This window comes from Dendronephthya gigantea, unplaced genomic scaffold (assembly GCF_004324835.1).
Source record: "Dendronephthya gigantea isolate DGI-Jeju-01 unplaced genomic scaffold, DenGig_1.0 000001F, whole genome shotgun sequence".
NCBI lineage: Eukaryota > Metazoa > Cnidaria > Anthozoa > Malacalcyonacea > Nephtheidae > Dendronephthya > Dendronephthya gigantea.
The window spans coordinates 4,149,819-4,166,166 of NW_021163011.1; the positions used below are offsets into that span (position 1 = coordinate 4,149,819).

At 37.2% G+C, this 16,348-nt stretch overlaps 2 protein-coding genes across 2 annotated transcripts; both read right to left on the bottom strand.

Moving 5' to 3' along the window:
- Nucleotides 1-70: 70 nt before the first annotated feature.
- On the bottom strand, nt 71-15,409 carry LOC114527459 (sodium-dependent multivitamin transporter-like). Its single transcript, XM_028549114.1, has 16 exons — nt 15,351-15,409; nt 7,866-8,180; nt 6,521-6,586; nt 6,046-6,097; nt 5,537-5,604; nt 5,128-5,282; nt 4,783-4,923; nt 3,971-4,100; nt 3,720-3,808; nt 3,251-3,363; nt 3,075-3,145; nt 2,618-2,704; nt 2,015-2,199; nt 1,163-1,263; nt 504-658; nt 71-349 (listed from the first exon to the last, which is right to left on the bottom strand). Exons 1-16 carry the CDS (start codon nt 15,372-15,374, stop codon nt 305-307), a joined length of 1,797 nt encoding a protein of 598 aa, XP_028404915.1. The 5' UTR covers nt 15,375-15,409; the 3' UTR covers nt 71-304.
- Nucleotides 8,886-15,396, bottom strand: LOC114527448 (sodium-coupled monocarboxylate transporter 1-like). Its single transcript, XM_028549102.1, has 15 exons — nt 15,036-15,396; nt 13,690-13,755; nt 13,380-13,431; nt 13,193-13,260; nt 12,945-13,099; nt 12,518-12,658; nt 11,849-11,978; nt 11,178-11,266; nt 10,895-11,007; nt 10,551-10,621; nt 10,085-10,171; nt 9,794-9,978; nt 9,522-9,622; nt 9,254-9,411; nt 8,886-9,159 (listed from the first exon to the last, which is right to left on the bottom strand). Exons 1-15 carry the CDS (start codon nt 15,372-15,374, stop codon nt 9,043-9,045), a joined length of 1,872 nt encoding a protein of 623 aa, XP_028404903.1. The 5' UTR covers nt 15,375-15,396; the 3' UTR covers nt 8,886-9,042.
- Nucleotides 15,410-16,348: the final 939 nt, after the last annotated feature.

The window sequence follows — 16,348 nt, forward strand, 5'->3', positions numbered from 1 at the left end:
CGCAGCGTGGGCCGTGGAGCGTAGGTAAAAAGACCCTGGGTACGAGGTTGGCATACACTTATATTTAACAATATATAATTGTGACGTGAATCATGTACGCCAAACTCTTTATTGATAGACTAAGGAGTAAAGATTACCCTAAAGATACTATCTTCTGAGAAAGTATAATAACTATTAAGTGACAAGGAGAAAAGGACTCGAATTCTATATACGTATAGCTATACATCATTATACAACAGATGACTATACATAGAATACTACATGCATGTTTCTTTTTTCGTTTGCCAGAGCCTTTGGAATTCAACTAATTTAACTTGTCCATCTCCAGATCTTCACCTTTTGCGGTTACCTGTGAATTAACAAAAGAAACTACGTTGTACATATATGTATAGCTTCATTTATGACTGAAGATACCTGAATTTTCGAAACAACTTTAGTGATTTATTTTCACAGACACGGGATTTTAAAACCTTTCTTCCCGTTCATGCATGTATACAACGTACGATAAAACGCTTTTCTTCACGAGGACGGCGATGAGATGAGGAATCTCTGGCCACGTTCCAGTTGTCTTTACCGCAACATATCAATGATCGAAAAAAGTCTGGAATGCTGAACAGAAGTTCGGGACCAGGTCGGGACTGACGATCACTCTTTGTTTCTTAAAATGTTAAAAACAATAATGCATGCAGAAACACCCAAATATAACTCAAAATTTATCATTTTCCGCAATTTTTTCCTCATTAATGCAGGGCTCTGTAGAACGTTTTCGTTCTTATACACTCCACAAAAACAACATTTCCCAAAAACATTTGCTTATATCCATTGGCATTACGCTATTTTATTAATGCATGTAATTGCATGATTATATATATACTATATAACAAGTCATCTTTGAGATCATCTTTAAAATTAAAGGGCTGTTTACACGATCTCATTTCTTGAAGCGTGACTAGATCTTTAGGTATGGAAATAAGTAAATAACCTAATCCTGTTGGTGTTTTTAATAATCCGATAGCATGTGCTTGTTGTGTTTCATATATATTAAATTTTCACCCCTCAAAATTAGCTACTTCACGTTTTTTTATAATTCTCGAGTAACCTGGGTACATACGTATTATGAAATTTTATTAGCTATATAGGGCAACAACCTGTCATTACTTACCACATATTAAGCTAACTATAGCTCCTACAACAAATGTTGCAGCAAGGGCAGTAGCACTATACCAAAGGTATGACAGCCTGCCAAGCTTTGCGAAAGGTTCACTTTAAAAATAATATTGAACAGAATTAACATAGCTAGCGGCAGAAAGAGAACTTTGCGTATATAACAACGGTGTAAGTCCAAGCATTTTATGGGAATTTTTAAACGGACTGGTAAAATGGTCTGAGGAGCGAGGAGCTGAAAAAAAAAGGGGATACTGTGCCCAGTGATTCCCCCGTTTCGCGTCTCTGTACCACAAAGGCCGACTTCATTAGCCGAATGCATATATTAGAGACAGGAAACTCGTCTTAGACGGGAAAGGGGAAACTCATCGAAGACGGGAATCCGGTCACGGCAGACGGGTTTCTGGTCCGAATTTTTCAGTCTATAACTTACCCTTTTAAACAGACGGATGAATTGGACGGGAATCCCGTCTGGACGAGAAACTCGTCTTAAATTCGCATTTAGACGGATAAATCAGACGAGTTTCTGAAATATCAACACGGTCAAGGACGGAACAAAGTAAGAGAAAATAAACAAAGTGATTATCGTAATAACTACGATACCCCATACGTATAAACTTATCCATCCCAATTCAGATTAAAACGGGTTTTTACTATAAACTTTACAGTCTAAGATGAGTTTCCCGTCCCTATAATATAAATTTGGCTAATGCAAGCTCTGGTATACGGAAGAGGGCGGAGAGGGGAATGTTAAAGTGTCGTTTTAGAAAGGTTTCGTTATAAACGTGTGTCAATATCACATGACATCTCCCCAATCCTGACTCATTCGTTATGCCCATGTAAACAGCACCTGTGGGGTATGAAGTTCCTCGATATGATTCCGTCACCAGTTATATTTGCGTAGCTGGTAGCATTGAAGAAATCGCATTTCTTGATAGAGATACTAGCAGCCATTTTGTCAGGGGGGTAAAGTATGCTACTTATTGCAATAGTTACTGACATTGAGAAACCAACCAAAGCTCCAACATAGGCACCCTGAATGATTGAAAATAGAAATTATTGGATTAGGTATACATGAAGTGCAAGACCGTTATTAGGTATAATACAGGGCAAAATACACAAAGTATACGACATCTCATAAACAACGAAATCAGGGACGCCAAAACAAAACTCGGGGTAGCTGCTTTCTTGCCTTGGCAAGGGGGGTAAAGATGCCCTTTCATTTTAAAGGATTACATTCTTATATCTTAAGTAGAAATGAAATCAGTGAGCTTCAAGAAAAGATTAATAAATAAATATAAGTAAGTAAGTAAGTAAGTAAGTATAGTAAGTAGTAAATAAATAGCATTAAACGGTAGTAAGTTTTTTTAGTCTTTTAAAAGATTATTATTATTACTATTACTATTTAGATTGAATTACTATATATAGATTTATATAACGATGTCTTTCATACTTTATAATTTGCTCTTGGTAGCAAAACTCCCAGGAAGAAAATTCCAGCCAAAGGACCACCAATTAGACCAGATATAGTGTACGCGAGCTGAAAAATAACGAATGAACATGCAGTAGTGGCGGACAGCGGTCAGGGTTCGGGCACTTGCCTCCCTTATAACACTTGACCATCTTAGATGTTGAACAAGTTTGATATTTGTCAGTGGATTATTTATCCCATACATATATGTATTCTACGCTAAAACTGAAGTATTTCGATGTAAATCGATTAATTTTCAATGCCATTGAAACAATGAAAGTACATATTTAGTGCATAAGTAGACTGCTCGCAGTTCCTCACTTCCTCTATTATCCTTCGCTTATTATATTTTATCATTCGCTTATTATAATAATAATGGGAGCAGTCTACCAGTACACCAAACCATACAACAGAATTAAATAAATGTGATATTTTCTACCTGTAAAACCAATGTACCAACGAATTCTACAGCGAAAGCCCCACATATCACAATAATACCATACACCACAGCTACATAAAAGGACGAGGCCAGAGAACAAAGAAGTTAGTCTAAACAACGCCGTTTCTGTGCATACTATATTACACCGCTGTTATGGAAATATAATCTTACCGTACCTAACAGTTTCGACAAAATTGTTGCTTCATAATCTGATAGACTTGTCCATCTTTTCTTGACTACGTCTTCCAAAGTGACTGCGATTAATGAATTAAGACCTGAAGAGATCGAACTAAATGGAAGAAAATATAACCATGATATGGACATGCATGTTATCTGGCAATAAGAAGCACAATCTGTTTTTTCAATACTTATAAAACTGAAAATGTTGCGACTTATTGGCTACGCCGTGTGCATGTGCACGGATTCGTGGTGAGCCTGAATAAATTACTACAGCTCTAATTGGAGGAAATTTATTTAAAATAATTCTTTAGAAATTTTAAACCAATAGAGTTGCTATTAAAGCATTTAAAACTAAGCCTTATATATATAGTCTATACCTTTATCTGCCTCTATACCTTTATCTGGCTTATACGCGGGCCTTCGTTAGGAGTGTTATTATCATAACAATTCAAAAAACAGCTTTACCTCAAAGCTCCACTGAATAGACAAGCCATGAAAAGTCCAGGTACTCCTTTTAAGTGACCCAGTTTGTCAATCACAAAATAAGGTAAAACCTAAAATATTTTTAAGAGCTTTTGCATTGGGAGGAGACTGAGGGAATCATATGGGGGTCATGCGAGGGTCATGTCACATAGCCGCACAGGAAAGCAAAATTGATAGTTATTCTGCACATTTGGTGCCACAAACATCGTGCATGTTCAGAAACAATCATATACCTGGTCATTGTTGGTAATATGTCCAGCTTTCTTGAGATCACAATCAGCATACACAGCAAAAATCACGAGACCGTCCAGACAGCAGAAAGTTATAATAAAAATGAGACCAGGAATGTTCAGCCATAAAGCTCTAAAAATAATCAGAACGATCTACACACTAGGCTTTTTAAATATCCATTGGCTCCTCTACTTCATTCGATGCTGTTGCACTCGATGTTGCGATGGGGGACCATGCCCCAACCTCGTACCCAAGATCTTTTCTCAGCGGGTGTCCCTCCCAGAGTGAGCACGGAGAAAAGACCCTGGGTACGAGGTTGACAAAGCCCTTGTTACCGACAGCGCAGTTGCGTTCCGATTTGGACATGGTAAAGCTATGGTTTTGAAGGTTCGTTTTTGCCAATGATCCGCGCACTCGAAATCTTCATCCACACGTAATGTAGGACGTGTATGGTCAGAAACGAAAAAATGTAGAGCACATGGCATACGTCCTACATTTTTTCGTTTCTAGTGTATAGTTAACCTAAATAATGATTATTATTGACGTATGCCAACACGAAATTGTAATCCATTCAGACATATACGCCTGTATTCTGAAAGCTCACACTCAAACTCGTAATTGAGTGGGTGATCTCAATAACTTTTCCATGGCGGTATTTCCACTCGAATAAGAGCTTGAATTTCAGTGTTTTACTTACATTCTCATTGATCAGTGATAACAAAAATTTATATGGCGCACTTAATGAGTGCGCATGAGTGTTAATGAGCTTTTTGAATACACATACTGCCGATATACAACGATCGCATGCATGTACCTTTGTGCAGTCTTTACATCTTTTGATGCCAAAAATCTCTGGGCAGCGGTTTGACTAACAGTCCATGGAAGTATTACGGTAAATGTACCACCAATTGCTAATGTCCAGAATGTGTTCCGAATTGTTGGGTCTGGATTGAAACTGTGATAGCAAAAGAAAGGGGAATTATACCCCGTCCAGATTGTGGACGGTGGATATTGTTGAATTTCCAGTAAAATGAAATAGTCATGTGACTATTATCTTGAATAGACTGACATGACGTATTTACGTAACTCCACTCAAATACTTACAGGATATGTGCGCACAATTTTTTTACCAAACTGATTTTGTCCTAATATGTCTTACTCGAAAAATGTTAGCCTTCCTCTCTCCTTGTTGATCTTCCAAACTTGGTCAAATCCCCCAACATTGATTGTTCCAACAACAAATATGGTTATAAGACCACCAACCATCACAATTGATTGAAATACATCCGTCCAAATCACAGCTTTCAGGCCGCCCTATAGATCGATATACAGTACGGCTCACTTAAACAACGAGAAGAACATAGTCCAACCATAACCCTTCCTTTTTTCTTCAAAATGATTTTTTTCATCCTTTCTGGCTTTGGTCATGAAAATATTGTTTGAATAACATCAATTGTAGTTCAATCGAGGGAAGCTGTCTTAAAGCGCCTCCTTCTAGCAAACGTTATATATACTATAGCTATATCCCGGCATTTAAACGTTTGAAAATCAGTAACGTATATACTAACCAATGCTGTGTAGAACGTACAAACGACGCCTGTTGAAATGATCGAAACCACAAGAGGTACCCCAGCAACTAAATAAAATACAACAAAAGAGGAGCATTTGCCGTCAAATTATTACGTGATACACCGGAGTTATACTTTGTGAGTTTTGTAACTATATAAATTGCATATATAGTTTCGAGTTTATTGTACATGTATGCCGACAACTTCAAACATGCAATTGTTGTGTAGTCGGAACACAGAAAGAGAAAATGATTTTTGGATATGCAAAAGATCGTAGTTACCATGCAAGCATGCATCGATCATTAAATGCCACCGACATATGTAATGTAACTCTCCCGGTATGCATGTAATACCAAAGGTGATGTACTATAAAAGTTGATGTAAACTGTAGCTAGTCTAGTATGAGGGTAAATCGATTATGATTTTTGGCACTTCACTCGATGTAGGTAAATTCTAGAGGTTTAAAGGATCTTAATTTCGAGTGTGATTCAAGATTAATCTATTTTTACCTGCCTGAAGGGCTAATGATGGAGCATATAAGGCCACGGAAAGATACAGCATCTACAGTAAATCAAAGCAGAATTTAAAATGTTTAAAGAGTTCGCCGTCGGAGAGGATTTGGTTCCGGTATAATTATAAGTTTGTTACGTTTGTTACAGTAAAAACCGTTTAATAATCTTTCAAGAACTTCTACTAATTTTTCCCGTCTGCTCATTATACTCAGTGCACCTTTATTGAAATTGTACTGGGACGTATTCACGGTCCGGATGCCCCAACTTTTCACATTTGCCAACCAGTACATGATTTGCCCGCAAACTACGTCATCACGTGAACTTACGTCGCGTTACAAATAAAGCAGCCTTACTTTCGCGAAAGAAAAATGACCAAAATTATTAGATTATAATGGGCAGTGCAAAAGGCGAATAATCTTGATTCTGTATATTCCAAATTCCGAAGTATATATCTTAGTATATCTATACTCACGTAATGTACAAGAAATAATATGAAACCAAGTGTTCTCACTCCATGACCAAACCTTAATTCAAGGTACTGTATAGAGAGAAGTATATATAAATTATACCTTTTTGAAAGATTTTGAAACACAGGACGCTCGATCTATTAAACGTTGCGTCGTTAGGGCTGACGTGCAAATTATGGGGGGAGATGTACAGGGAAAAGGGGGGGCCGTAACACCCCATTCAGAATCATTCGAAAGCCTTGTCAAATTAACCATCCGGAAACCAACTTGGTCCCATCATGGACCGATAAACTGGTTTTGTACTTGTAGATTGGATTAAGATAATTAAATCAAAGTCATTTTTAGGGGTTTTTAAAGTCAATTTTTTAATCAAAATTAAAAAAGATAAATTCGGTGATAATGCCGAAAGAAAGTCATTTTCGTTAAAAAATCCGAGCGTTGTGAGAGACTATATATATATCCCGAGTCAACTCTAACATTGTATGACAGGTCGCACGATAAGTGACCGTTTTAGTCAACAGCCTAATTAATTAATTAATAATGTTACGAGTGAACGTGCGATTAAATTACCTGCGAAATTTTGTATTTTGTAGTTTAATATTTCAAGCACTGCATGAGCACACCGAGAAAAGTTGTAAATTGATCGCTGTAGTGGAACGTGTTTCGGTTTATACAGCGTAGAGAAAGGACGAACGAATGATTTTGCGTTTAGGCGTTTCATTTTGTGACGTAGCTAGAAAATAGGAACAGTAAGCCGATATCCACGCAAAGTTGCAATTTACAGACTTTCAGTTATAGCTTATTTACATTAGGTGAATAGACCCCTATAGCTGCCCCTGGAATTTTAGTTGTTGGAAAAAGCCTTTACTCTGCCCGTATTAGACAGTGAATGGCTCATGCATTGATGCAGATCTAACTTGCCATTATGTATAGGTGCATATAACCCCAGCTGTAACTGAATATATGCGAATTGTGGAACTGGATTGTGGAATTTTCTTGCTCGAAAGATAAAATCTCAGGCTGCATGGATGGAGGAAAACTCCGCAGAAAATAGTTAGGTGGAGGCCGGCTAATGATTCTTTTATTCACGTTCAGCGTTATTATAGTTTCTTTTGAAATTGATTGTTTTTATCAGGTCTGTTAACATGAATCTATGAAAAATAGCCCCCCACTAATAACGACCATTCACGGCCACTGTCGTTACAATAGTATTGTCATTTTCTTGCCATAACACAACAAAAAATATATATCTCGAAATATATAAATTCATAACCAAACCCAATCAAACCACTCAATGGCAAAAAATAAAAAATGTCACATGCACGCACGCAAAATAAGATTACCGCGTACCTCGTGAACACTGGTCAAACGCAATCCATGGAAAATTGGAACAAAAATGATAGCAGCAGTCGCCGTTAGAAGAAAGTAAGAAAAGAGCACAACCATGTATTGCGCTCCGTATGTAAAGATCTCGCTAGGAACGCCAAGTAACGTTATTGCGGAGAGAAACGTGACTAGTAGTGATATAGCAATGGGCAAAGTATTCATGTTACGGTTGCCCAGCAAATATTCACTGGTTGTACGTTGTTTACCCCCAGTACAGCCATGGTAGATACCAATACCCGCGGATATTAACAGCATCAAACCAAATACAACATAATCCACCAAATGAAAAGATTTTTCCGCCATTCTTGATAATATAGTGAGTCAGTGCTTAGTGACCTTTTGACATATCATCGGAAACTCTGCTTCAGTAATTTTATACGTCATTGCGTCTAATATGATAAACGTGGGTTTGTGAAATTTCTGTTTCACGCTCACGGTCAACGCATTTTGCCCCGATGTTTTCCGTTTAGACTCATCCAGCGATAGGTGTACATTGTTCTGTCGTTTGTACCCAACAACAAGGCAATCAATCATATTATCCCATGCATGCTTTTCAGTGCTCAATTGTAGCACCGTAACACCATCCCAAGTCACTACAACTACAGCTAAGCGAAAGACAGAACATCGAGAAAGTTCCTGCCAGCTATCACAAGTGCAAGGTGTAATTTGTGAAGTACCCAAAGAGCTAGAACAATGTTCGGCGACCCTGAGAATACAAAGTTATCGATAATTCATTATAAAGTAACTCCCAACTATTATAAAGTCCCAACTCAAACATATGCCAATACAAAGAACTGACTGTAAAAAGAGTTCACAGAACTTGTCAATGGTTGAAGAGCGCTCAACACCATTACAGGCAAATCGAAAATATATTTATTTATTGTAAGACTATATATATATATATATATATATATATATATATATATATATATATATATATATATATATATGTATATATATATATATCTAAAACATTTACAGAATTACAGTTATAAGATTTGAACGACCGATCCTAAGAAGTTAAAGAAATTACTTAAAGAAATTTTGCGTTTGGTGAAAACTACGTGTTAACATTTTATACTTGTCTATAACCTTCCATAGAACATTTTTGCATGTTATTGTTATTTTTTTTCAAAAACAATTATGCATGTATATCACATTTCCCTTTTTTCTTTTGACAGGAGCACATTTCAATCTCAACCAGTCCATCCGATTGCTGAAATTCCTCCATCTGAACGCCCTCACCATTTTTGGTTTCCTGTGTATTACAGAGAAGGTATAAAAACAGTTGTATCATGCGAGATAGAATTAAGATACAATCGTACCACCCCTACGCACGACATTACGTATACCTTTGCATTGTTTTCATTATAAGGGGGATGACTAGGGGAGGAATCTCTCGCCAAACTCCAGCTTTCTTTCGACTTGCAACATATTAATGATCGTAAGAAATCAGGAATGTTGAACAGGAGTTCAGGACCAGGACGAGACCGACGATCATGACTTGTTTCTTTAAAAGAGAGTAGGTAGAAAACTTTATGAAACGTCGGTAAGAAGGGAAAAAACAATTAGCTATAAACTGAACAAAATTTCAAGGATGTATAACATCGAAGTTCCTACCACATATGAAGCTAGCGATAGCTCCAACTACAAATGTTGTACCAACAGCAGTAGCACTATACCAGAGATACGACAGACTGCCGAGTTTTGCAAAAGGTTCACTAAAAATCAATGAAATAAATGTAGTAAAGTGTTTTCCGATTGGCTGAGGGAGAGGATCGATAGAGAGTTAAATCAGTTAATCCTCTTGAAGACTTCAGAACCTGTGCAGTTCCGTGTAGTTATAGACTATAACGATCATATATATTGCTCAAATAAAGCGTCTGTACTACCTGTATGGCTTAAAGGTTTTTAGCATAATTCCATCATCTGTTGTATTCGCATAGATGGAAGCGTTATAGTGATCGCACGCTTTGATAGAAATACTACCAGCCATTTTGTCAGGGGGATAAACCATGCCAGCTATTGCGATTGTTATGGTCAAAACAAAACCAACGAAAGCCCCAACGTAGGCACCCTGTATTATGTCAAAGATAACAATGATTACCAAGGTTTAGTGTCATTGTATGATGCCGAGAATCATTACATTTACTCTCCTCTGTATGAAGCTTTATCTCTTATACCTTAGAATTGGCCCTTGGTATCATAACTCCCAAGAAAAATATCCCAAGCAAAGGACCTCCAAGTAAGCCAAATATACTGTAGGCAAGCTGCAAAAAAATAATAGATCCTATTTCTAGTAACGTAAGAATCAAAAAAAAATTTATAGGCTACCCCCTTATTACGATTGATTCATTACATGCTTACTCATTACTCGCTTTCTTCGACTGAGCAAAGTATATTTCCCGAACCAGATGCAGCAATTTCACGATAGCTAATGGACAGTCCGAAAACCACACTCAAATTCAATCCAGAATTCGTATATTCAAAATTTAACGAGGGAGGGTAGAGAGGGGGGGTATTTTGCCTTATTAACCCCGGACCAGAATCCGTGATTCTAATAAAATTTACGAACTTCGGGATATGAACTGCAATTAATTACAAGAGATATATGAAGAACCTCCACAACTAAGTGGAATATTTTCGCACCTGTAAAACCAATGTTCCAAAGTATTTGACTATGAAAGCACCGCCTATGATAATTACACCATATACCACAGCTATAAAAACAAAGAACAAATTATATAAATATAGCGTATACAACAAAAATATAGCATATTCCTAAATTATTATCATTATTGATAATTGATAACATAGAATCGAAATGGCACAATATTATACGTATATATATATAATGGCTATCGCACGCAACTTCATTTTCACCAAGCCTCATTTATTATGCGAAATATTCTGTTTACACCAAAGTGAGGCGTGCTGGTGAAAACAATAGCATAAGGGAAAACCCGCACAAGTGCTACTGTTTCACAATTTACCTAATATTTTGGACAATTTTGTTGCTTCATAATCGGAAAGATCTGTCCATTTTTTCTTGACAATATCTTCCAAAGTGACAGTGATCAATGAATTCAGACCTGAAGAGGCCGTACTATGCGGTAGGAGAAAATCACAATTTTAGTATATTCTAAAGGAAATTTATATGTCTTGTGAAAACCAAATGCTTTTTACCTTTCGGCATATCGAGCGACATCCCATGCATGGATATTGCAATCCTACACATGAGAACCATTTGATAACTGTTTAATAATGGACGGTTACCTCAGAGCTCCGCTGAATAGACAAGCCATGAAAATCCCAGGAACTCCCACCAAGTGGCCCAGCTGGTCAATAACAAAATAAGGCAAAACCTGAAAAATGAATTAGAAAACGTTAAAAAAAGAAGATAAATGTAGTGATGCAGTAGCTAGGAATAAGATACAATACATGCAGAGTCTGAAATAATCTAAGTTCGATACATCACGTCACGTGGCCTAGTCACATCAACAAGCGGGCGGTGTACACACGTAAAAATCTATCTCACATCTTGTTGACCAGTTGTGTTCGCAACATGCTTTTAGCTGCAACGTTTGTTCTTATTTTTTCGAGCCTATGCTACAAGCTAGTAACTGACAAGTCGTTAACAAGTCGTGGGTGGACTTGCATAACGATAACAAGTTGAAAGAACAAGCTAGTAGCAAGGGTGCAAAGTCAACAAGCTTGTAGCAAGTTTGTAGGGGGTTTGTAGCATCTTGTCAACAAGCACAAGTTGTGACACACCCGCAGCAGACGTGGTACAAGTTTCATGTTGACTCTGCAGTCTTGCTACGAGCTTGTTCTATATCAACCTGTTATCGTTATGCAAATCCACAACTTGTTAAGAACTAAAGTTGTCAAGCTTGCTCTTGAACTATGACTGATTTTATCTTGGAAACTGGTTCTTATATGTATACCTGATCATTACTGGTGACACGTTTATCTTCCTTGAGATCACAATCAGCATACACAGCAAAAATCACGAGACCGTCCAGACAGCAGAATGTTACAATAAAAATGAGGCCAGGAATATTCCACCATAAAGCTCTAAAGAAGGAATTTTTTGAATATATGAATTTTTAAAGTCATTGGATTAAAGATTCCAATCAAGCAGCACTCATTTAGGAAAAAAATCGAAATTCGGTCTTGTCTTATAACTAAAGAGTCTTGAAATGTCGACTGTTGATCTTCCTGTCTTCATGGCTCCTTAGTAGATAATTTTGACGTTTGAGAGTTTCCCGCCAGATAATTTTGCTATTCTTGAGTTTTTCGATCACACTGACTGTATTATAAAAACTAGTGCAAGATAGTATGTCTTGAATTGATTTCAACATCTGCATATATGGCTCGTTGACTGCAAGCATTTCTAGCCTTGTCGACGTATTCAAATGCGTATAACGTATTAAACATAGTCCAATCTCATTTCCCTTGTCACTGCTAGTAAAAGAAGAGAGGGGCTGCTACAACCCCACCCCTACCCCCTCATGCACTCTTTAGTGCATGTATCAAAGTTTAAATGTGCAGCGAAGCACCTTGCATGCAGAGAAATGAAATACTTTACGTGTATAATTATTAGTTTATGTAACCTTTGTGCGGTTTTGATAGAATCAGAAGCCAAAAATCTTTGAACAGCAGCTTGACTAACAGTCCACGGAGGCATTGCTGTAAATGCACCACCAATTGCTAAAGTCCAGAATGTGTTGCGAACTGTTGGGTCTGGATTAAAACTACAAAAGAAATAGAACAAGTTTACAATTTATGTCGTAAAACAAGATAAAGATTTGTGTAGACGACATAAAGTATGACATATAAACAGATGTAAACAGATAATGTCTCAGGAGCTATATATATCGAGATATTTACAATAGTAAATGGGTCTCAAAGAAACCGGCAGTGCTTCGTCAATTTTTTTTATATTTAACTACTTGTCCAGGATGTGCTCCTATAATGGTTTATGCAAGTGCTTTAATAGAGTTAAATGTTTTTAGCATTTTAAAGTTGTATTGGCCCTACTCGAAGAATTTTAGTCGTCCTCTATCACCATTTATCTGCCAGACAGCATCAAATCCTCCAACTTTGACAGTTCCAACAATAAAAACCGTAATGAGACCAGCAACCATGACAAACGCTTGGAATACATCTGTCCAAACCACAGCTTTGAGACCACCCTAAATGTAGGTATATTAGATTCCCTTGTAACCACGCACAAGCGCGCTTATCAAGAAGTACTGTCTGTACTGATATATGGTTATGATACTTACTAATGTTGTATAGAACGTGCAAACGACTCCAGTTGAAATGATCGAAGCTGTAAGAGGTACACCAGCAACTATAAACGACATGAGATGAGTCAGATGTTGGGTTTTCTTCATTCCAAAATTCTTATTTGAATGCATTAGCTAGGTTTAATAGGTTAATATAAAACATAGAAACATAGAATAATCGTACCGGCTTGCAGAGCCAATGCTGGGGCGTACAGAACAACAGAGAGATACAACAACTACAATAAATAAGTTAAAGAGTTATTTCTGGGGAAATTTCAGGAGTACGTGTACTTTCCCTATATCATTGACACAAGCACAGTTTTTAAATTATATCCTTTAAGGAAATCAATTTTTTATCAACTAACTTTTCTAACTGAGAGACCGTTGGATTGTATAATCGTATATATAGGCAATATACTAGTAGGCAATTCATGCAGTTCGTGTAGGCAATATATACAACGTCACGTCAACATATCGTAATAAATTTGACTCACGTATTGAACGACAAACAACATACAACCAAGTATTCTCACTCCAACTCCAAATCTTAACTCAAGGTACTAGAAAATAAAGCGCAGAAAAAAAGTGTGATGAAGCAAGAAAAATGGTGGACTATACATGCTTCAGGGTCAACATGCATGCATGAGGCTAAATGCGATAAAGATTACTTCTTGTTGCATTTCTCGTGAATTTTTTCTCACGAGTGAAGGCTTCGAACACCATACGGGCGATACATTCTACTCATGCGTGAATGAATAATGCAGATCAGTATAGTCGCCTCAGCCTCAGGCTCGGTGATTTCAAGCCTATATTCACTTCGCCTTCGGCTCAGTAAATATAGGCTTGTAATCACCTCGCCTTCGGCGACTAATTGTTAAATAGAGCTAAACTCTCATTTTTGCAGACCAATCACATCCCTAGATTTCAGTTTTCGAAACCAGTTTCGCGGAAATAAAAGAGAGCATTAAATTCGCTACGCGACTATTAAATCTAGTACGATACGAGATTTTTTCTTTCGCTGCTCCAGGCTTTGTATCGTTTTCAGTCTGCATAATTTAATAAAAAAAATCTCGTATAGTCGTGCTAGATTTCGCAGTCGTAGCAAAATCGAAACTAATTTGCCTGGTGGACAGTCAATGCCAGGGGGCTACAAATAACGAAACTCAAAGACATTTGACACATTTTCACGACAAAGTCAAAATCAAATACTGCACACGCTTCCTCGTGGGGTATAAAGTTTCTCTTTTTTTGTCCTTTGAACTATTGCATGCTTGTAAGTTGTAAACCCCGACAAAGCACTTGAGTGTTTAATATATAGCTATCCATCCATCATCGTGCATGTAATATGATGCCGTCTTCTACGATTCGTTAGCACGCAATAACAGACAAGACTGACATGCAAGTATCAGTTATGTTGAGTTATTCTGCTTACAGTTCCTCGGCCAGTTTAGCGAGCGGCGCAATTGCGAAACTTTGCACTCGTCCTGACATATTTCACATTACAAGATTCGTTTATCTCGCATATATGTCTACACACATTCAAATTTTTATTACTAAATTATTCAATTCAGATTTAACAGTTAGCTATAGAAATGATTTTTTTTTACTATGAATAAGAGAAAAACTTTTAAGAAGCTATTTCGAGGCCCCTTTTTATCGGTCGAATATGGCCAGTACTTAAATATTTTAAAATTAGGCATGTAAATTTATAACACACATATAAATAACCTAGCTAGACTCCTTTACATACCTATGCTAAGGGTTTAGACTTTTAAGGGCCTATCATAACTCATATAAGTTCCATACATTACATTCACGCAAATAGTGTTGATATGTTTACCTCATGAGCACTGGTCAAATGAAGTCCGTGGAGGATTGGAACAAAAATAATTGCAGAAGTTGCTGTAAGGATGAAATAGGAGAAGAGCAACACCGTGTATTGCGCTCCGTATGTGAAAATCTCGCTAGGAACGCCAAGTAACGTTATTGCGGAAAGATATGAAGCCAAAAGTGATATAGCGATGGGGAGCGTTTTCATGCTACGATTACCCAGCAAATATTCACTGGTTGTGCGTTGTTTACCGCCAGTACAGCCATGGTAGATACCGATGCCCGCGGATATTAACAGCATCAAACCAAATACAACATAATCCACCGGATGAAAAGATTTTTCCGCCATTTCTATAGTCTCCCTTTCTCAATGTTTGAATCGCTTGTGGTTGACGTAGTTGGCCTGTAATGCGAGACGTTCAAATATTGACTGTTTGGACCATTGCTATGCTAACCATGAATATTGATTATTAAGTAACATGACACCGATGTCAGTGTTCGTTGCATGTTTGTATTTCAAACATGTTAGTGACATGTCAAATTTCAGTGTTCAAATACATCTGTATTGGTATATGGAAATTCGGATCTGTGTTGAGAAGAGAAGGGAGGGAAACGGAAAGAGTAGCACGCCACGCCATCCATGCAGCCAATTAAATAAAGCCTTTAAAGGTTGCTCTTCAAATACTTAAAACCGCAACGGCTTATTGCCTGTAGCGTGTTTTTATATTAATTATATATGTATATATACAAGCGCATGAATGTTGAAGTCATTTAAAAAATAGCCAAATGAGTGATGTACATGTAGGTTGGGAGTAGCTCTATTATATAGAGGTGCACGCAACGTACTGAATTGGCCAATGCGATCAGCCAAAGTATAGTTAATATATTTAAATATGAGTGCATGGCAACTTTTGTTGCTTTTTTACTTAATTAAAAAGTTAATTGAGTGTTTCGGTTCTACATTTTCGAATGGAGGTATTGACAATTGCTCCCAACTCTTGCTCGTACACCTCGCATTATGTTTTTAAATGAAACAATAAATTATAAGCTTCTCGGACATCACCTGTTGACTGACAGCCATGCATACATTACCCATGGCGAAACCACGGTTAAAACACGTGCAAAATTCGCTAGACATCACAAACATTTCGGGGAACCAAGTTGCCCGTAAAGATGCTCGGTAAACGCGGCTCTTCATTAAGATTGGATAAGATACAAAATTTTTAAGATTTTCACGGCCTTTTAGTTTCAGACTACAAAGAAGTTTGAAAAAAGGTGGGCGATTGACATTTAAATATGAGTATTGTTGGTTGATATCGCAGT